Source organism: Aulonocara sp. 'chitande type north' Nkhata Bay, linkage group LG16 (genome assembly GCF_057382095.1).
Source record: "Aulonocara sp. 'chitande type north' Nkhata Bay isolate Kocher_YH1m ecotype deep benthic linkage group LG16, A_spYH_male_GT1.1, whole genome shotgun sequence".
Classification (NCBI taxonomy): Eukaryota; Metazoa; Chordata; class Actinopteri; order Cichliformes; family Cichlidae; genus Aulonocara; species Aulonocara sp. 'chitande type north' Nkhata Bay.
In genome coordinates this window covers 8,829,054-8,851,748 of record NC_141359.1, presented here as the reverse complement: position 1 = coordinate 8,851,748, position 22,695 = coordinate 8,829,054, and the positions used below count along the sequence as shown (strand labels likewise).

Sequence of the window (22,695 nt, the reverse complement as noted above, 5' to 3'; positions counted from 1 at the left end):
CACTTGTGCAGTGCATTTATATGTGCTCAGTGAATTTTTGAGCGTGTTTAAATTTGCTTTTTTTGGGTGAGTGGGGGTGGGTTGTTTCCCCAGTCCCTCTTTTAATATTTAGAGCTGTCTCTTCTCTTTTTCCTCCAGAGAATTTAGTTCAGTCGTGTCCAAATTTATAATCATCTATTTGAAGCTTTTTTCCTCCCTGCACTTCCTTTACTCCTCTCCGGTGTTACTGAACTTTTTTCTCTCTCTTCTTAAGAACAGAGGATGAAGCCAGGTTCAGAAAAGTGATTATAGCTTAAAGAGATAATAGGATAATTACAGCAAAGGTGTTCAAATTCACTCTCTGGGGAAACCAATTAACTTTTTTCCCCACTCTAGTCAAAAATTGATTTTGGAACATTATATGAAATTATCAAGTACAAAATCTAACTGCTATCCCCCCCGAGTAAAACAACTTTAATCTCACCAACATAATGTACACACATATTAACTGCAGCAGACAAACTGGCTAACCCCCCAGGGTTCACTGCCCAAACAAGACGAGCTGAAATCAAAGGAACAAGGACTTTTCTACTTAGTCATTCTAACTTTCTGCTGAATTTGTCGCTTTGAAAAAACAGCAAAGTGTTACTGATTCAGATCTGTTGAATTTTATGTTTTTTCATTTATAATTCAAAGCCCAAGAAGGACCAACAGTCAGTTCCAAATTTAATTTAAAATGACACGAATCAAAGCCGAGAAGATCACTCAGTTAGCAGTTCTGATTGCCAAAGTCTTGTTTTGACGAGTCAAATTACTTTTATAATAAACCACAAGTGTCAGAGGTGATGTGTGACAAATATAGAGTGAAAGGGAAGATTTACAAGAGAGAAGTGGGATCTGCTACGATGGATGGTTTTGGAGGTGGTGGCACTAACAAACATACAGCAGGTGAAGCTTAATGTGGCAGAGTTGAAGATGTAAAGATGTGCATTGTGAGTGAAAGTGACAATATCAGCTCAGGTTCAGAAGTTTAGAGGCAAAGTTCGAACAGTTCCAGTCCGGCTTTCGTCCTTTACATAGCACTGAAACTGCTCTTATAAAAATAACAAACGACCTTCTTATAGCAGCTGATTCTGGTCTCCTCTCCATCCTTATTCTTCTTGATCTGAGTGCAGCTTTTGACACCATCTCTCATCCCATTCTCCTTAGCAGATTAGCTTCTATTGGTCTCTCTCACACTCCACTAGCCTGGTTTAAATCATATCTATCTGATCGCACTCAGTTCATTCAATTAAAATCCTTCACTTCTCAACTTTCTCCTTTATCCACTGGGGTGCCCCAGGGATCTGTCCTCGGGCCCCTTCTCTTCATCATCTACCTTCTTCCACTCGGATATATTTTTCGTAAATATAATATTCAGTTCCACTGCTACGCCGATGACACCCAGCTCTATCTCTCTACCAAACCTGACTCTACTCTTCCTCCACCCTCCCTTATCCTCTGTCTAGCTGAACTCAATTCTTGGTTCTCCTCCAACTTTCTTAAACTCAACAGCAATAAATCGGAACTTCTTCTGGTTGGCACCAAACGACTGCTATCCAGAATTAACAATTTCTCTCTCACCATCAATAACTCGCTGGTCCCTACCTCTCCTTCCGTGAAAAGCTTGGGTGTCATTCTCGATAGCACATTATCCTTTAACTCGCATATCAATAATATTACACGTGCAGCATATTTCCAACTCCGTAACATTAATCGCCTCCGCCCCTTCCTCACACCTTACGCCACTGCCATTCTCATCCATAATCTTGTTATCTCTAGAATTGACTACTGCAACTCATTATTATTTGGCCTCACACAAAAATCTATCAACAAGCTCCAACGTGTCCAGAACTCTGCTGCCCGTATTATTACTAGGACTTCTTCTACCCACCACATCTCCCCAATCCTGAAGCAACTTCACTGGCTCCCGGTCAAATTTCGCATCCATTTTAAAATAATTCTGTATACATTCAAGGCTATTCACTCTCTCTCTCCAACGTACATCTCTGACTTATTACAGATGAAGCTCCCATCCCGCTGCCTCAGATCTTCATCTTCTCTTTCTCTCTCTGTTCCCTCTGCTCGTCTGATCACAATGGGAGGGAGGGCCTTTAGTTGCTCTGCCCCTCGACTTTGGAATTCCCTACCCCCGGACCTCAGAAATATTAGCTCATTCTCTCTTTTTAAGTCCACCCTTAAAACTCATTTGTTTAAAATTGCCTATTCTTAAATTTCTGTATGTTTTAACTTTTATCTTCTATTCTTATCATTGTGTATATTTCCAGTTTTTATCTGTTGTACAGTGTCCTTGGGTGCTTTGAAAGGCGCTATTAAAAATGTATTATTATTATTATTATTATTATTATTATTAAAGTTAGAGAGGAAAGGCTGAGGTGGTCTGGGCATGTGAAGAAGGAGGATAGAGGATAATGGAGGAAAAGGAGAAAAAACCCACAGAGGTGGTTTACAGATGTAGTGAAGGTGGACAAGCAGAGGGTTGTGTGGCTGAGGATGAGGATGTAGCGTCCTCTAATGGGAGTAGTCAAAAGAAGAAGTAGTAGTAGTATACATGTGAGCAGTACTTTGGATATTGTTGCCATGATAAGATCTAAGACTGATCTTTTGATTTTTTTATGATGTCAAAATAAATCAAGATTTACTGGAGAAGCAGATGAAGTCAAATAGGTTAGAAATGTCCTTTTCTTGGGCGTGAGAGTCCAGAGTCATGTTATACATCCATAATCTAAATAATATATTTAGCATAATAAATATATTAAGTTTCCCTGCATCCAACGAGCCACATCAGTTTCTTAGTATTTTAAACAAACATATAGAAGGTAACACTTAAGAAAACTTCAGAAAACATCAAAATTTACTGAAAACCCTTCAGTTTTGTAAAAACAGTGATGCCATTCATTTTCATGGGAGAACCTCTCTGTGTACAAAACTTCATAAATAATTAAAATCTTTCCCTGCAACAGGGTTATTTTTAGTCCTATTGAAACTTCCAGGGTAAATGCTTAATTAATAATAAATAACTCATATTTTAAATATGGTTTTTGTTTAGGCAAATTTACATCCCTCATTTTCTTTTTCGTTTTTTTCTCACAGATTTTGCCAACATTTTTCTGACTCTGTGACACAGTGTGGTCAGGCCCGAACTTTCAGCCTTAAGAGTCACTCAAATACACGACTCACATTAAACTGAACCTCCTGTGCAGTGGTCGCAAACAGGCAAGTTAGCTATGGAGACATTTTGGTAATAAATATACTGACTTCTGCTGTTGAGCTGGGCATTTTAACATCTATGATTTGTTAGGTTGTCCTGCTGGATTCTGTTCTGGTGATATCACCACTTTAGATCCAGTTACACTGGATTATTACATTACAGGAACACAACAGTCAAACAGCAGTCTATCGCCTCTTCTAAACACACAGTCTTACCACAGCACTGTGTCTACTCGATTAACATAGAAATCCTATTAATTTGTTATGAGGTTTCAACCTCCTCCAGCCGTCTCCGCTGCTCCTTCTGCTGCTCGATACGTTTCTGCCTCTCAGCCAGCAGCTGGCGCTTGTACTCCTCCTGCTCACGGAGCTGCTGCTCCTGGAGGAGCTGTTGGCGGCGAAGGGCCTCCGAACGCTCCTTGTTCTCCTGCTGCAGACGTATGAAGTCACGACGCAGGGTCGACTCGCCCGGCACGTTGACTATGGAACTGTACAGATGACCCAATGAAAAGGATGTAGAAACTGACCCGTATGACATCATAAAATACTTTTCATATCAAGGGTGTAATCATGTGACCTTGTGCTACACAAGTACTGAGGCTGTAGCGTGCATATGTATGTGTATAAAGGAATCACTAAGATGACTTCAAAAACATGGTCAGAATTCACTTTATGATGTTTAGCTTATAGTAAAAAGCTAAAACTATGTACTGTAACTATGTATTGTTAGATGGATCGATACCTTGGCTCTCCTTCTTGCTCAGATGACTCTTCCTCCTCTTCTTCACTGCCACTGTATTCATACTCTGTCTCATCTGCAGATAGTTAACAAAAACAAAGTCTAAAAATTAGAGTCCTCATTAAACCTTCATCATAATATATGTATATTTTTTTTTAAAGACACAAAATATGCCCTTTTGAGGGAGTAGCTTCTGATTTTTATCAATAAGTTCATTTTTGCACGTTAACACTGACAGAGCTTTGTCCTGGACTCACCTTTCTCGCCCCTCTTCTTCTTGGTTCGGTCGATGTGGTCTTTGAGCTGGATGCGGACCTGCCTCTCATTGGGCTGGTCCCGAATGAAGGGGTGTTTCAGCAGCTGCTCAGTGGGAGGGCGCTGGGTGTAATTCTTCACAAGGCAACTCTCAATGAAGCTGAAGAACTTCTTTGACCTATGATGGCAGTTAGACGTCATGTACAGAGTTCGGATCGGCATGGTTTACTGATATCAAGAATAAAAGATGGAAAACATCTCACCACTTTTTGGACTTGAGTCGAGGAGGTGGGTTTCTGGGAATGAGGAAGAGGGCTCTCATTGGATGCATGTCACACAGAGCTAAAGGAAACAACAGAAGAGAAACCAAATGAGAGATCAGAAAAAACTAATATAAATGTCAAAGTCATACATTTAAGATGATTGGGGGGGGGGTGCATCTGTATTGCCTGCATAAAAATAAGGGGTATAAATAGAAAATGTAAGTCTATAGTGAAGCTACAGTTAACAGAGTAAACAGAGTTCTCTTCTGATCATGCAGGTTTGAAACAGAAATACACCAGTAAATTTGTTTAGAATAAAAGTACCAGTTTCTACTCATGATATCATTGAAATCAGGTATTGTACTTACGAGGAGCTCCCTCAGCCATTTCAATGGCTGTGATTCCACAGGACCACAGATCACTCTGGAACACAAAGAGATACGATTAGTTAGAGTCTGTGTGCTTCTCTGAGTAACACATGTGATGGAAATGACAGAGCAGTCTTCTCATTGGTCATATTAATGATTAAAACTATAATCTTTTCTATCACATGGATGATGCTCCTATTTGACTGGTTCCAAACTCATTCTGCACCATGAATCCCACTAACATCTGCGACCAGATGCAGTTTTGCATGCTCACCCTGTAATCGTAGGTAGCATCAGGGTTTTCGTCACACGCGATGACCTCTGGAGCCATCCAGTATGGCGTCCCGATGAAGGTGTTTCTTCGACCTACCGTCCGGTCCAGCTGAGCGCTCACACCAAAGTCCACTGAAAGAAACACGAAGCATTCAAATGAAGAAAACAGACTAAAACCGTTCAGATCCTGCACCAAGGCAAACTACAACTGTGAGAGGGGCCCCTCAAGTTAACTTGAGTCTGCCTCAGAGTGTAAAGGGTCAGGTTGCTGTATTTTAACCACGGTGGAGACACTTTGTTTAATGCTGTGTCACGGGACATTATTAAGCTAGGTAACACAGGATGGCCTGATTACAAGTTGCAACTGAATTGTGGATAATTAAAGGGAATAAAAACAACATTGATCGGTGGTTTCACACAAAGGTTTGGTGAAAAAGAAGCGATTTTTATACAGAAGTTAAAGCTTTTCTTTGAAAGTTAAAAACACTGTGGAGGCTGATTTACAGATCAGCACAACTGGACACTAAATCTCCAAAACTCAGAACAGATTCTTCTGTCTTTTTGTGCACATATCATAAGTGAAATCAAACGTCTAGGTAGTTTTGTTGCGAGAAATTATTGTGACACTGTAATCAGAAGAAATCTAAATAAAGACCAATTTTGGAGCTGTATATAGACCTTATGTTTCATAAGGATTTGACTACACAGGCCTGCAGCGGTGCGATCATGTGAAACATTCGAAAACAAAACACTGGCAATGAGAAAGCTCCAGTTGGCATCGCCACAGTGCTGACTCAGATCTGCTGGTGCAATCGCTTTTCCATGCACCGGTCCAGAACCACAGCGCGGGAGCACTTCCCGTCTACAGGCCCGGTCTAAAGCCAACTGACTCACCCAGCTTGACTTCAGCGTTTTCAGTCAGCAGCACGTTTTGTCCTTTGATGTCGCGGTGAATGACATGATGAGCATGCAGGTGAGCTAATCCCTGGTGGGATAAAATATAAATTAAAACAACTTATTAGGAACACGGGCTGTATCAGACGGTCAAACAAGTGTTTGTTTTGTTTAAATGCAAAAGTTAAATTATTTAAAATCATACTTTTAGCAACATTTCGGACACAAATAATATAATCTAGTGAAGATGTTGGCAGCAGACTGTGAGAAATAACTGACCCTGAGGATCTCTCGGGAGATGTAGGCGATCCAGTCTTCCTTCAGCGAGTTGCCCTTGGTGTTCTTCACCAGATCTGTGATGGAGCCGGCACCACAGAACTCCATCACCAGCTGGAGGTGAGAAAGAGATGCATTTGTAACACACACACAAACGCTCACCATCATTCTACCATCAGCGTAAGACGCCATGCAGCGTTTTACTATCGATACACCATTAAGACATTAGTTATGTATTACTGTAATGCAATATTAAGATTTCAAATGTGCTTTATTGTGTTTATTTACATTTATTACTTAATGATCTTCTTTATTTTATTTCACTTTAATGTGTTTCATTGCACACCTTTGATTTTGTCTAATTTTTCATTATTGAGCTATTCTAGCTTACTGGGCTCTGACAATCTTATCATGTTGTATTTTATTTTAATAATCCATCCTAGTTTATTTTAAGATTTGCAGCTTGTTGAGTTTAATGGGAAATTCCTGTGTAATATAGGAATTCCCCAAATTTGGGAATAAATAAGGTAGCTTATCTCATCGTATTAGAGCTACCTTGAGCAAACAGAGCAGTTATTGAGAAACTCAGTGGTCCCAGTTAACTTTGCATTTTCCTTCTGTAAGCCACCACGCCTCATGTGAATGCAAATCATCTGGAGTGCTGTGCAGCACTTCAGAGTATTCTTTCTGCCGTCAACAAGAGACGGCAGAAAGAATAAAAGGGAATGCGGAAGGAAAAAATGCAATCACTTCTACTAGTTTACCCTGTGCTGTGATTGAGACAGGAAGCCAACGGCTATTAGGAAATGTGGTTTTAATGCAAAAGAGAAAAGCATTAGCAAAACCACAAGTGTAGGAAGCTGGAGACAATACAAATACAGAAGTGCATCTGTTGAATCTCATGGGGTGCCCTCGTCACTGTTTTACAATAAATTTAAAGTTGGAAAGCATTTTCTGTGCACCTCAACAGGTGGCAGCTGTCATGCTGCGACCTGGGGGACTGATCCGATTCATTTTTAGTACTACATATGTGACAAACATAAAAAATCCTCAAACAAATATGTCAAGACTGGCTCTCTAATGGTCACTAAGCCTCTGATACCGTGTCTCTTACTTGCTTACTAAAGGATATATGCCTCATAAACACATAAAGTGATCTTCTTGAGACAGTAGTCTTAAGTGGTGTCAGCACAGAACCTGAATATCATAAAACAGACACACACTCTGTATGTCACCCCCACGCACGGCAGACAGCATGAATCCACAACAGTGGAGGCTGTAAACGGGGAGTGGAAGCAGCTGTAAAAACAAATACAGGACTGTGTTGTGAAGTGAGAGTGAGATCCCTCCTCCTCCTCCCCAGGAACAGCAGAGCCTCCGGGTCATAAAACGAGGTAATCCTGCCTCGGACAAACAACCAGCTCTAAATTTTTCCTGCTGCTGTTCTCTACTTCCTGATCCTCCCCACCTCTCCCTTCTCTGATTGACTCTCTTCCTTTTGTGTCTCACTTATGCACCATTTATTTAATTCCACAGTCTTGTTGCTCTTTTCTAGAAATCTGTTTTGTTTTTTTGTGTTGCTGTCATTTCTTTTACTGCTCTTCAAATATGAAGAACTGCATATTGGCTGTAATGAGGAAAATGCATAAAGCAACTTCAACTCCATATCAGCTGGAGAGCTTTCTGACTTCATGGTATGTAATATCTCTCTTATCTGTCATCACACAATCAAATAACTTTCTAAAAATAACAGTGTACACTTTGGCTGTTATACAGGAATCCCTAATATTGTTTAGTTTGTCTTTTTTTAGCCTGGCAAATCTTTTCATTACAGTCTCAAAATACCTTCTAACGTGTGATGATAACACACTGAATGTATGCAAAATCAAATCTTGTTACGTGATCTTACAGTTCCTGCTTGAATATGAATTTAATCCTACTCCGTCCCTTTGCTCAATAACTCCACAAATGTTCTAAATTAGGATTCTTCAAGATTCAGTTCATTAAGATATATATATATATATATATATATATATATATATATATATATATATATATATATATATATAAGTTTAAATTGAACCTGTAATGTGTGTAATACTGTGCTCGTTATAGAAATGGGATGTTAAACTCACCCAGAGCTGGTCATCATGGCCTGGTGGACTTTTCTTGATGAAGGCTCCGTAGTAGGTGGCTATATTTCTGTGATGGGAGTACTTCTTCAGCATGTTGATTTCCAACTTAATTTCCTCCTCTTCATCCTATGAAAAAAAAAAAAAAAAAAAAGGTGGAAAAACAGAGTTAGGACACTATCATTGACTGTGGATCAGCTGGGAAGCAATTATTTGAATTAACAGAGTAGATCCAAACAAACAGTCATGTCTATTAGTTCTGTTATCTGAAGGATAGGAACGAGGTACATATCACGCCCCCGTGTCCTGGCTGAAGAAACCTCTATTCAAACCCTAAAGACGACCTGTAATGACATGGTTTTGGCCCCGCCTGCACTCACTCCCTGTAATCACAATGACCCCGACTTCGATAGCCGCTCTTCACCGAGCCAAGCTGCGTAACAGGGCAGCCTTGTGTTATACCAGGAGGCACAAAGGTGTAATTTCGTCTTGCCAAATAGATCCCAAATCTGGGCCACTGTGAAAGGGTGCAACCTCCAATCCCTCACCAGGGGACAGCCCCTGGAGGGAAGGTCTGGCCCCAGGTTCAGGTGGCCTGGAACATGGGTGGCTCTTAGAGACAGAAAATGAACACTGCGCCATAGAAGCAGAGAGCGAGACAGCTTTAACAGGGGAAGAGAGCGTATCCCTCCCTGCCTGTTTATGTAAGAGACCACTGTTAAATTGTCTGTCATCACTAGGACATGCTGGACCCTCAGAACAAAAATGCCTGAGAGCTAAGAACACTGCTAGCAGCTCTAAGTGATTCATGTGCAGCTCAGGCTGCTCTGTGGTCCTGACACCTCTCACTGATGCGTCATCGCACAGAGCTCCCCATCCCCATCTGTGGATACCACCTTGTGAAACAACACCCTCCCAATCTGAGAGCCCTGGTGCAGTCTGGGCTCCCTCCAGGGACAGACAGCTAGCATGCAAGATTCGTGTCATTGTCAGGTGACACGATGCACACAGGTGGTGAGAGAATCCACAGAAACGCCGCCTGCATTCCAGTTGAAACTGTCCAGCTGCAACGTGGAGAATCTGCACTGCTTGTACGGCAGAGTTGTGGGGCCACCAACACCATGGTTGTGGGACGGTGCCAGATAAGCAGCCAGGGATGGCTCCATACCAGGTGTGTTAGCTAAGCCAGCCTCGTTGGTGTCATCCATGTACTCCATGCTTCCCAGCTCCATGTACTGTCAATAGGCAGGCACAGTGATATGGTTGGATGGCGGTTTGCTCCATGATGCAGTTCGCTTGCAAACAAATTCTAGGAACATGGGAAGATGAATTTTTGGCCCCATGGGCTCTGGTGGAAGGAAAAAATTCTACAAACTGGTGGAGGAGAGGGCCAGTGGCGAAACAGGGATAAAGAGACGCATCATCGTAGCTGGCCAGCGCAGTAGCAGCAGCACGCTGGGCTGACGATAGGCTCTCCTGCTCATCCTCTGACAAACCACGGCTAGTTCATGTGGTCAGCCCAGCTAACTGCAGGTACATCGACCAGATACTCCTCGACTTCGGACTCGGGCAAAGCTGGGGCCCCAGACTTGGAGAGGAGAGGGCCATGCTGTGCAACAGCTGTCTCTCCCAGCACTTTCTCCACAAACATCACCATTGTCTTTCCAGCGCTCAGACTTCGGGCTCAGTCAACACTCTCCGAGTGTGGACAATCCCCAGGCAGTCTGGGGGTATCAGTGTCATATGATAATAATGATAATGATCTTGAATCTGTAAATGTTCAGCTTACACACTGCTAAATATTGTTAATAAGGCAAAAGCATGCCAGAATGCACACACAAGTAACAGGAGCACCTGTAAGCACATACATGTAACACTTTTACAGCCAATCGGTGCCAACTGTTTGAAAGAACTACGGTAACACAGACATGATTTGAACGTGTATAAATTGACTGGCAACTGCTTTATCTATTGACGGCATTTAAAGTGCAGACTTTAAAAGTCTCAGCTGGGCTGTAAAAATGCCAAACAAAACAACGAGCAATCTAGAGGAATATTTACTATCATCTGCCAGACAGTAGTGTCAGCTGATGTATTCATAAATTAAATAGTTCTTATTGTGTGCAGGCTTAAATGTTTTGTTTTTTTGTCTGAAGGCTTGCAGAGCTGTTCTGTGCGCTTTTACAGCACCACCTTTTGCTGTGTTCCTGCATAGCAGATTTACAGCTGAGATCTACACAACTCTTAGTCTCTACTTCTCAAAGTCTTTATTTGACTCCTTATTTTAAATGGTAGGAAAACATTTGACTATGTTTGAGGATTCTTTGCTATGCAAGAACTGGTTTTCATACTTATATGAAAGTCTGGTCTCAGTGGGAAACTTATAAAATGGGCTGTAACTAAACCAGGTTGTTGTGTTGGTAGTGAAAACTAAAAGAGAAGCTAATTTTGCTGTTTTTTTGCATCTACTTGTGAAAGACAGGGCCAGGCAAGAACACAAACAGTGTCCAAAAGAAAATCTAATAAATGTATAGCCCTCCAAACAAACATGGAGACACAGCCTGAATTCAAAATGATAACTGAGCCAAACAACCCCCCCCCCCCCCATGTCTCCCCGTCACACTCACAGGATATTACAGTACAGGCTCAGACACACGTTCAGGCACATAACAAGATCAAGTGATTATTTCTCAATCACGGTGACAAAGCTGGGTGACATTTGTTCCTGAGTGTTTTTGCTTCAGCTGAGCACGTGCGTTTGATCTAGCGACCCAACCGGGAGTGACATGACGTGACATTTTCTTTCCAATGGCGGCTGCTTGATAAGCAGGAGCTGCAGCCTGGACTCCTTAGTAAACTGCAGCAGCATCATATGTCCACGGAGGAAAGGCCCCGAGGAAGTGCTGGGCAAACTGTTTGGCTTTTCATATCGAAGATGGTGACATTTTAACATGAACACTGCTGATGTTGCAACTCTACTAACCATTCTCTTTATTGTTGTTGCACTCTGGTTGTGTTGCAATAAGATTAAGATTTGCTCTGTTTTATGGAGAATATATGCAGAATCCTTTTCCACACAATAATCCAGGTACATCTTCATACTACGACATATACAAGGTAGAAACTTGTCAATCAGGTTGGCCTGCCCTCCCTTAACCCCGTTTACAACTCCAATAGAGACTGTATCACACAAAATGATGATCATGCTACTAGAAATTAGAAACTAAGATCATACAGTCATGTTAGGGCTGCTCGATTATGGCAAAAATGATAATCGCGATTATTTTCACTGAAATTGAGATCTCGATTATTTGATGATATTTATTTAACAATAACAATGTATTGAATAATGACTTTAAAGATTGTCAAAATTTAATATAAAATAGTGTGCAAATACTGATAACAGTGCAAATGTTTGCAATATAAAAAATGAATGAAAAATGTAAACATCTATGTTTAGTGAACTTTGCAGTGTTGCTCTGTGGTGCAGCTACGACACTGTAGCAAAGTTTACACACTGTGTCTACTAGGGCTGCCACGATTTGTCGACTAGTCACGATTACGTCGACTATCAAAATCGTCGACGACTGATTTAATAGTCGACGCGTCGTTTGAAGCTTTGTAAGATCCCAAAAGACGCAGGAATAAGTAGCAGGATTTAAGAGTGTAATAACGGACTGAAACAGAAGATGGCAGCATTGCATGTACAAGGATGCCAGCTGCCGTTAAACCCCGAAGAAGAAGAAGCAGCTGTGTCCCAGAATTCATAGCGCGGCCCAGCTTAGTTTCCAACAATGGCGGTAGCTAGTTAGTTTTAATATTACTCTTATTATTCTTTCTGGGTCACAAAATAAACGTTTAACATATTTTCAGGCGAGAATGTAGCTGTGTAAACCTCAAATATCTGCTCAGTTTATCAGGACACCACATATTTTCAAAAGCGCTCCGACGTTTTCAGAGACGTCTGTTACCCACTAGCTCGATAGCTAGCCGGGGGCTAGGTCACTAGCGCCGTGAGAACACCGGACTCCCGGCAAATTGTTTTCAAACCCACCGCCGTCTTTCGCGACTCAGGTTAAATATATATGAGTCACTTAGATAAATTAAAAATGTTATTGTTTGGCTTTTTTTTTAGTATTTTATTTGTTCCTGAGTAAATCGGTTTGGCTGAGATTAAAGTTATAGTTTTTACACAGCTGAATAAACGTCAAGCAGACAACTGATTATCAGAAGTGTGAGATGCTGGAGAATATACTCCGGTGTCCTGTTATATTTTAGATGGCAAGGAGTTTATTAGACCTTACCGAAACAATCTGCAAATTTCATTAAAATTGAATAAACTATCATCTTGTCTTTATTTTTAGTTAGCACCTTAAAAGCTTAAAGCTGTAAGCTAATGATAGTTATATAAGAGCAGATGCTGCTGGTGCAATAAGCTGTAGTTTTATGTCCAGTGGATGATGATCTGATTAGTCGACTAATCGCAAAAATAATCGGTGACTAGTCGACTATCAAAATAATCGTTTGTGGCAGCCCTAGTGTCTACTTGATCCACGTCTGACTCCGCGAACCCATAATGTTTCCACACCACTGAAGTTTTCTTTACCTCTCTTTTCAACCAACGGCAGTCACTCTCCTCTCCAAATAATTTCTGCTTAGCTTTCCGAGCTTCCCTTGGGTACTCTTAATTGTTGTGACGCGTGTTCGAAATGCAGAGAGGTGCGCTCGATTTGCCACACGGAGCAGCGCGAGAGTAAAGCACGAGGGGGGGGGGCTAATAATCGGCTCAGTCATTTTTAATGATCGTTGAAAGCCCAGATCGTAATCGTGATTAAAAGCAGCCCTAAGTCATGTGGAAAGTGTCTACTGAGGACACAGATCAAAGTAGCCGAGGGTGATTTTCCCATAAACGTCCATACAAGCAGACCTTTTGCAAACATCAAAGTCCCTCCCGCTGGCCGTTTGAAAGAATGCAGGTTTAAGGCACATGATGTTCACTTTTTAGACCCAGAAGGCTACCACCACTTCATATATTTCATCTATAATAATACAGTGCAAGACAACAATTTTTGTGGTGACCGTTTGGGGACTTTCCACAAAGAAATGGTTGTCCTTCGCTGGTAAAGAAGAACTTCATCACTCTGCACAATGTGTCTGGATGCTCTTTACCCAAGAACTTCAACTAATCTATAATCATACTACATTGTCTGTGAGTAATCTGGCAATCGGTTACTTAGACTACTTCCACACTAGCCCGGATAGACATGAAAACGGCCTTTTCATCTGAAAACGCTTCACACTAACATTTTCAGTCGTTTTCACAGAGTTGTGCGTCCACATTGAAACAGCCGAAAACGCTTACGTTCCAGTCCTGCGCATGCGTGAAGCATGTGAAACATGTGGAGTGACCTTTGTGAAATAGTAGCCCTTATTACAGTTACTCATTAACCTCCTAAGACCCGAACTCTTCCACGGCATGCATTTTTAATTTCTCTTTGATATTTGGGCTGATTGAATGTAAAAACAAAGAATTACCAGATTTTTTTTACCTTATTTTTGTTTTTAAGAAAAATAAGACCATATGAGGATATTCGTTTAAAATTTCGATAGAACAGTAGCAGTATAATGTCCTCGTAAGTGGATATCAGGCCCTTGTAGAGCAAAACTGAGTATTTTGGTCTAAATAACCCAAAATGTGATGACCATATATGTGGACACCAGGTCCTAGGAGGTTAAACCACTTACTGCCTTTGTTTGATTACTTAAGTTTTTACAAATATCCTCATACATCAGCGAGATGGGCAGATAGGAAAAAAAACAGTAATGTGTAATGCACATTTGCACATCGATCACCCAGCCTCTGTTTGAAAACAACAGAGTTTGAAGGTGGAAACGTCACGTTACTTGAAATTTGTGCAAGAGAAGAGCAAAAATGTGACGATGCAAACTATAGCTAGGCCACAAATAACCGTCAGGGTTTCCTAATATAGGGTTTCTAATATGCTTTAAAATATATATAATATAACATATTGTATGCTGTCACTTATTACATGTGTAAATGTTAACTATGATTCACGGCTCTCAGTGGTATAGGCTGTACACAGTGACTCACTGCACACGCAGAGATGCACTTAGGTCAATACAGCTCCTCTGTTCTGTCTGTACCACGCACAACATTAATTGAGCATAATATTAAATTACCCCGAACCCTACAAGTACCTGTTTAACAACCTTTCAAGGTAAAAACCCCCAGGCTATTTACTGCAGCAACCGGGATATCAAATCTCCCCAAACACCTGTAAATGCAACATTGCTAATGACAAGCTAGTATGGACTGACGCCTAACGTTAAGAATTGGTAAAGAAATTTGAGATCAGACTATGATGATCTCAACCACGAAAGCTTTGGTTTAACAGGTAAGTAAAAGAAGCAATGAGTACGTTCATTAGATTAAAAAACACTAAGAGAAACAAGAACCCAGAGCCTGTAGTTTACAAATCAAATACATTTCTGCACTGAGGACACCATCTCACACTTTCAGATGATTTGCTACCAACAGAAAATCTTCTAACCAACATCACACTGTAGTTACATAAGAATAGTGGCCAATTCACCATTGGTTTTACTGCAACTGTAATAAAAATCTTCTTCCTACTTGCAAGTTAATGCCGCTTGATGACTGCCAAGACCTTTATATTTATCCCTGCAGGTAGCTACCTCACTCTGTTGGCTGTCAAATTCAACTTTCTTGTCAAAGGGGATAAGAGTGGCTTTTTATATTTTAACGGCAGGTTCAATCTTATAAGTTGGCGCTGGAAGAAATTAAAACGTGCACGTCTTATCGAGAACTGCAGGAGCAACAAATGACAGGCAGCTGACGGCTGCTACCATTTCTGAATCCGACCCAGAAGTTAAAGGGCAGTTCTGCCAGACTTCAGCATTTAAAAGATAAGAGATGGGTTCACTGGCGACTCCATTGGGTAAATAAAAGCGAGCAGCTCAGTTTCACTATCTCTGATATTCAGAACACCCAGTAAACATCACGTTTGGATAACTGACAGCGCACAAGTTCGTGATCACTTTAAAAGAAGATATTTTCATGCTGTCAGTCATGTGGACAGTATTTCAGAAGCAGTGTTTTTTTTAAACTATTTAAATATTTCTGCACTTTAAGCAGCTTTTAAGTAAAGCTCTATATACTCTGTCACTTCCTGCAGCTAAAAATGAAAGCTAGTTTACTTTTAGCTTCCATTGGACAAATTTTCTGATATTTATTTTTACTTTAACATGCTGAGAGTTTTTAAGGACTTCAGCAGGAGCTTTGACTGTCATAAAGATGATGGGGTCAGTCGGTCAGACAGCCAGCAAGCCAATCCCTTGAGTCACTGTCCATCAGGCAGCCCGCTGGTTACTGCTCCAGCCAGGCAGCCGGTCATTTGGCTAGGCAGGCAGCCAACCAATCAGTCAGAAAGCCAGCAAACCAGACTGCTGGCCAGCTAGTCCTTCTGTTTATCCACTCATCAGCAGCAGGCCCGCAGTTAGCCAGCAGCCGTCCAGCTACTCACCCAGCAGGTGAGCCGGCCAACCTGTCAGTCAACCAGTCGGTTGGTTAGATGAGTAAATTATACTTTGAAAGTAAAAACAAAACTATAAAGGGTGCTAAAGGATGCAGAGAAAGATCCACACAGACACCAGTACCATCTATGGTCAACAGAGCATCCCTCGCCCACAAAATGTCAGTCATGTGAACATTTTTTGTAACAACTGAGAATAATTACAGATGCGGAGACCAGAGTGAAGGCGGAGGAACGCAGCAGGAACATTCTTAAGCATTACCCAATATGGGACATGAATCACAGCTAAAACAGCGGCTAAAGGAGACGAAGACGAGAATCCCCTAAACTGACAAAACACAACAGTGTTCAATACAACAATGCATCTATAACATGCACCTATTTTACACTAAAACACAGCAAAGACTTCAAATAGGGAATCTGAAATCACTTTTATTGATTCTGTACTTTAAATTTGTTGATTCTACTTTTGTTTAAAAAAAAAATTGCCAGAGCCAGCTAATCAAATGCATGCGATCTTTAAGCACTCACGCTTGCCAAAGTATTACTATTATCATCATTTACACATTATTATTATTATTATTTATATCATAACAACATTACTATAACCTTTGATAAATGATCAAAACAATTAATTTACAGTCAAGATTGGTGGTGATTAATTTAATATACAGTTATGAATGAATCATCATCATCATCAACATCAGTTTGTCCAGATCAGACACATAAACTGTGTGTGTGTGTGTGTGTGTGTGTGTGTGTGTGTGTGTGTGTGTGTGTGTGTGTGTGTGTGTGAGAGAGAGAGAGAGAGAGAGGGGATGAAAAGCAGGAAGTAGCCTGGATGTCAGGCCACAGCTGCTTTAACGAGCAGATGACATCACCCCCTCTCTTTTTGTCACATGTTCACCGTGTCTCCTTCTCTCCATCTTGTTTGCACATTTATCCTGTCCAGCCTCTGTCCTCCTTGCAACATCACTTCCAGTTGTCCTCTATAATGACTCTACTCTTTACTTTCACGTTCATCCATCCCGTCATTACACATCTCACCTCGGCCTCTCTCTTTCACTCTCGCCATCTCTCGCTCTCTGTCTCACTTTCCCTGATTTGTAGTCAGTCCTTCAAAACAAGGCATCCTGAAACTACTCATTATCATTCCAGGGCATGAAATGGTGGGGAGACTCTGTTGCAGCCATATTGCTTCTAAAGTATGACAGCACACAATTTGAGCAGCGCTCACAGAACTACCGACCCAGGGGAGCAGACAGCCGCAAAATGGAAGCATAATGGAAAATGGAAGCAGAGTAGCAGGGAGACTTCTTCAGAGGCCAAAAAAGGTTGACATCCCTCTAACAGACAACCGGGAACATGGAGAGACTTGTTCCAGGCATTACTGGGTTGGCTGTCATACCTGAAAATGCCCCCATGTGGATTCCTCATATATGAAGAAGGGTGATAGAGGGACAAAATCCACAGTATTAAAGTCTTACAAATGCATTTTCAATTTCTGCGTAAGCTAACACTGTGGCTCAGCAAGGAAACACTTTGAGAGAAGCTAAAAAGGCTGAAAGGATGAAAGATCCCAATTTGATTCATCTCACTTTTAGCATTGCTTAAATTAAAACTGTTGGAAATGGATTTATTTTACAAATTCTGCTTTAAACTGGTCTTTGAGGTTAGAATATATGAAACAATTGAGTTACATACATTGATTTATCACACTACATGTTATCAGTCTTTAAAAATGATCCTAGATTGAACATGAATAGTCTTAACCAAAGATATTCTAGATATTTCAGTGAATAAGTGAAAATGCTGACTGAAAAGCACTGAAAGTTGTTTCAAAGGTTTTCAGTTTTAACTACTTGGGAATATCTGATGAATATCTGCATCAGTTTGTATGGGAATCCTTCAATGATGTTGATGTTTCACTCTGAAGTGACGAGCTAAGTTTTCTCAAACCAGAATCGAGTTCTTTTGTTGAACACATCCAAACTGGAGGAACGATTTCAGAAACTTAAACTCAAAAGGTTCAAACTTGGAATTCAGTGTAATAGGTTTTATATTGCCAGACATTTCAAAATGTTTTATTATGTCATTCACTCTTCCACACCTTCCCACATTCACACCTCTGAGTGTACAGGGAGCAGTGGGAGAGGGAGGTGAGTGAGAGGAGAGAGAAAGAGCTCTCTTGGCTTGTGATGTCTTTCAGTTCATGCACAAAATTTACTGAGACAAAAGGATGCGAGGAAAAATGTCTAGAATAGTAATTTATTTCCCGAGGGAAGCGAAAGGCAGAGAGAAACATGCTTGCTGTGGAGTTTTTCCTCTAATCAAGATTGATTTTTTCCCCCCATTAAATTCTGAGTCCTGCTGTATTACATCAAGTCAACAGCAGCAGTGGGAGATGCAGAATGCAGCCATGCTGCAGCTACAATTCCCTCTCTACCTCTTCCGCTTTCTTTCCAATTTCCTATAAGGGATGATGATGACTTCACTCCCTGTCAGTTCTCTCACACGTTCCCTCATTTCGCAAACAACAGAGGTGGTGGCTGGTGAGAGATGGTGAATGATGGAAACGGGGGAGAACACAATGGGCATATTTGTGCCAGAAACTGGAAGAGCAAGGGTGAAAACACAAGCGAGGATGAGAAATTTAAGAAAAAGAGAGCAAGGAGACGACTGATGTAAGAATCTGGAGAATGGATGTGATTGAGCCTGCAAGCAGTGATAGCCCCTCCCATAATCCCACTGCACTTTACATGAACCTTCTCTGGAGGAAGGGGGGGCATTATCACTGATTTCTTCTCCTTATCTGAGCTTACTCTCTTATGTAATCGACAAACATCCAAAAAGACTTCTTACAATTAATCAGACAGCTGTACTACGGGGACAGACATTCCTAAAACGCAGCATGGGCACTGCTTTTCTATCTAAACTTAAACAGACTGCAAAAATAAGGATTCCTGCACAGGAGACATTAAACTGACGGACATTAAACTGCCAGTTGCTTTGGATGTACAAAGTCACCGGTGTGGCATTACTGGTCTGAAGTAAAGCACAAGGTAAAGAGTTGCCACCTGAAAGCATTACCACACAGTAAAAAAGAAAAAAAAGAAACAGCAATTACAGCTGTCTCAGGAAGCAACACACTACTGTCTCCAGCACGCCACACTACAACAAAAGCACATCCACACATCTAAAACGATGTAATAGCATTTTACAGGCATCACAAGAAACTGCGTGGTGCAGAGAAGCCTGCATACACCATCTCTCTCAGTCTTAAGCACAGGAAGCAAGCTCAGGCTAATTTCCTCAAAAGTAAATGAACAAAAAAAACTGTGGTAAGCAGTTCCAACCCTTTTGGAGAGAAAGGATGCAGTATTTCAGTGTCACATAAAAGGCACGAGTACTGCTCCACTTACAGAAACTTCTAGTTTATCATGTAAAAGCCAGGAGGAAGAGAAATCTATGTTAATGCCACTTTGACTGGTTTTGAAAAAACTACAATTATATCTGAACAGCGAGAATCTTTAATGTCTGTTTTCATCTTATTCACTCTGTGGGAGATGGAGAGGAAGACACAGATGTTTCTAGTCAAAACAAAAGCTTCAAATAAATTAGTTTTACCTGTTATAACCAGAACCAACTGTGAATCTGTGTGTTAAACGCCGGTTTAGCTTGCACAGCTCTACCACATTAGCCCAAATAAAAGACAGTGTTTCTGGGGTTTCAGAGGTTTGCAAGTCTGTGTTGAAGCTATTTGTAAATTTGGTACTGCAAATAAATATTTAGTTATAATTGATTTATTCTTCAATATTCTTTATTGTTAGCAGAAGTAAAACAACAACAAAAATGCTCATAAGAGAGCTTTAAAGTGCAAATCGGCACCCTTAAATTGCCTTTATAGTCCAACCAATCAAAACACAGACATGTTATGACTTTAAAAATGTTACATTCTGTCTGAAGCAGTCAAATATGAGTGAATGTTGCTAAAAACATAGTCTAAGAATAATACAATTATCAAACCAGAAAAAGTATGAAGTAATATGAAAATCTCTGTATGCAGCCCTGGAAGTTCAGCTGAGCACAGCCTGAGGAAATGTGTTCTAGCCTCAAGAAATCATCAATGCTGTTGCTGTTTATTGCAAAAGACGTGCTGCCAATAAGGAGCTGATGAAAGTCATTGAGTTACAAAGGCAATTTAGCTCTGCTGTAACCTTCACATTATGACAATTTGCATGAAATCAACATTTTAGTTTACAGTTATACCCGCTCATCTTTAGCGGCCTATTTTTCACACTCTCAGTCTTTTAATGGGGTATTTAAAGGTTTAACAGAAACTTTAAAGCAACTGAGGCTCAGAATGACTTGCTTATATCACAAAGCCCAACCTTGTGCACTGTTACTCTATAGCCCTACTGTTTTCTTAAGTGTCCATTTTTCACCCTCTCTCTCTCTCCCACACTCTCTATACAGAACAGGAAGTGGTATGTGGGTCAGAGCACATATGCAGAGATAAGCACAGGGAATCGAGAGCGTTCCCAGAAATGCACACACATAGGAAAGAAGATGTATAAATGGGAGGTTTTCCATCCATGACTTGTGAGTGCATGAAAGCTCCTGTGGTTCCCATCTCTCTCTCACACACACACACACACACACACACACACACACACACACACACACACAGACAGACATACATATGCATATATACAGTAACTGTTATACTGAATTTGCGTACATGTGCAGTATCTCAAATTTTCCCAATGCAAACAACTTCCTCTGCCTGACAGTCATTCTTGGCCGGTGTCCAGCCAAACAGGCTGTGTTTATTTTATAAAAATGGCTGAAACCGTGTGGAAAAGGGACCACTCAAAACATTTTGGTGGAACGGGAGGGAAAAAAGTAACTGCCAAGACTCCTCAACATGTGTATTTCTCTTCAATGATTCATCTTGTATGAATACATAAACATGTCCCCATCAAATGCTCTTGATCCTTCCTCGTTCCCTTCTTTTTGATCTCTGAGGCTGGATATGCAGATTTGTTCCTGCAGGCCACAGAGTTACACCCCGAGCTCGTGATTGCCGCTTTTAATGTTTTACCGTGAACTAGATTTTTCAAAGGCAACTTCAATATGCGGCATGTGAGAGCCCAGATGTGCTGAAGCTGTAGAGTAAGAGCCTTATGTTTGTTGAGAATACTGCCATGGACTGTATAACCCAAACTGCTTCCAGACACTGGTTTCCAGCTGCTCCTGGGTCATGATTATCCAGAACCAGCAATTTTGATTGTTTGTTGTAATCTTTTTGTTTACTGATCAAAACTGTCAAATAGGCCAGAATACTTGTTGCACTAATACGAATCTGACTTTAAAAACAACACAAAAAACATTTTTTTAATGAATTTCAGAATAACTATTTATAATCTATTAACAGTGCTATACAAAAGTCTTAAGCCACCATTATATAGTAATACGCTATAATAGTTTCCACAATTCTAATAAACTTGAAAGTCAGTATTTGGTATGACCACCTTTATTCTTCAGCACGTCCTGCACTCACTGCATTGACAGTGTGTTTGGGATCACTGTCATGCTGAAAAATGAAGCTGTTGCCAATCAGATGATTTCCAGATGGTATTGCACGGTGGATCAAAATCTGACTGCACTTTTCTACATTCACACGTCCATCAATGTTGACAAGATTCCCAACACCACTGGCTCGGAGGCTGTCATGCTTTTGGACAAGATACTCACTGTTGTACCTCTGTCTGAGTGGCCATGTCTGAAGAATACTTTGAAAGACCCTCCTAAAGGGTCATCAAAATGTGCTGGCAATATGTCCCTATTGCTCTCTTGTAACACAAGAAAAACAAATTTTCTTAAGGTATGCCATACTGCACCATCACAGTCTGCTACACTGCTTCCATTTATGGTGCACATAATGTTGTGCTTTAAAGCTTTTCCCTGTAAACAGCCTTCCAGATTCTGAGTGGAACCATGTTTTAGACAGCCCTGCATAAAGACACAGACTTTAACACTGTCGCTTTCATCCATAACTCAGAGGTGGTCCCAGAAGTTAACTTGGGAGGTGTTACAGAATGATTGAACAGATAATTAAAATTAAATACTCAACAAACAAAAAAAATCAGTGGCTGAAACACTTTCTTTTCTTTCCATTTCAGAATTAACTGATACTACAACATTTCTGAGGTCTCTAACAGTCCTGGAGGCTGATTACAGCACTACCATCTTTGTTACAAATGAGCTCTTATTATCACAGAGGACCAATTTCAACAAGGATAGAGTGGGATGCACATTAGATAGTAAGTCTTTAGAGATACAGATGAAACCAGCAGGGTCCTGAAAGGCAGACCGTACAATCCTCTTCAGTGTGACAGTTAACCCAGATTAAAGCTCTGTTGGTACACTCATTCCTCTTTAAGCCATCTGCAGGAACATTTTTCTTCTTGGCTCATTTGGCCATTGATTCAATGATGAGTAAAAAAAAACCCAAAAAACAAAAACAAAACATCAGCATGAGGTTACTTTAATAACATTTTCTGCTTGTATACACATTAAGGAACACAGAACTAAAAAGGCAGAAACAGCCCTCTGGGGCCCAGTTTAACTCTGTGGATCTCAAAACATTTACATGCACGAGTCTAAAAT

General features: G+C 40.8%; 1 protein-coding gene across 4 annotated transcripts in view; it reads right to left on the bottom strand.

Moving 5' to 3' along the window:
* The window catches only part of LOC147310945 (mitogen-activated protein kinase kinase kinase kinase 4-like), a 110,185-nt gene that overhangs the window by 37,285 nt on the left and 50,205 nt on the right, over positions 1 to 22,695 (bottom strand). For all 4 annotated transcript variants that reach the window (XM_086266149.1, XM_086266150.1, XM_086266151.1 and 1 more), the window contains exons 4-12: positions 8,453 to 8,578; positions 6,321 to 6,431; positions 6,042 to 6,132; positions 5,149 to 5,279; positions 4,875 to 4,929; positions 4,507 to 4,585; positions 4,246 to 4,421; positions 3,992 to 4,064; positions 3,527 to 3,737 (exon numbers count right to left, since the gene is read on the bottom strand). In XM_086266149.1, coding sequence (XP_086122275.1) covers positions 3,527 to 3,737; positions 3,992 to 4,064; positions 4,246 to 4,421; positions 4,507 to 4,585; positions 4,875 to 4,929; positions 5,149 to 5,279; positions 6,042 to 6,132; positions 6,321 to 6,431; positions 8,453 to 8,578 — 1,053 coding nt within the window. The remainder of the gene's footprint in view (positions 1 to 3,526; positions 3,738 to 3,991; positions 4,065 to 4,245; positions 4,422 to 4,506; positions 4,586 to 4,874; positions 4,930 to 5,148; positions 5,280 to 6,041; positions 6,133 to 6,320; positions 6,432 to 8,452; positions 8,579 to 22,695) is intronic.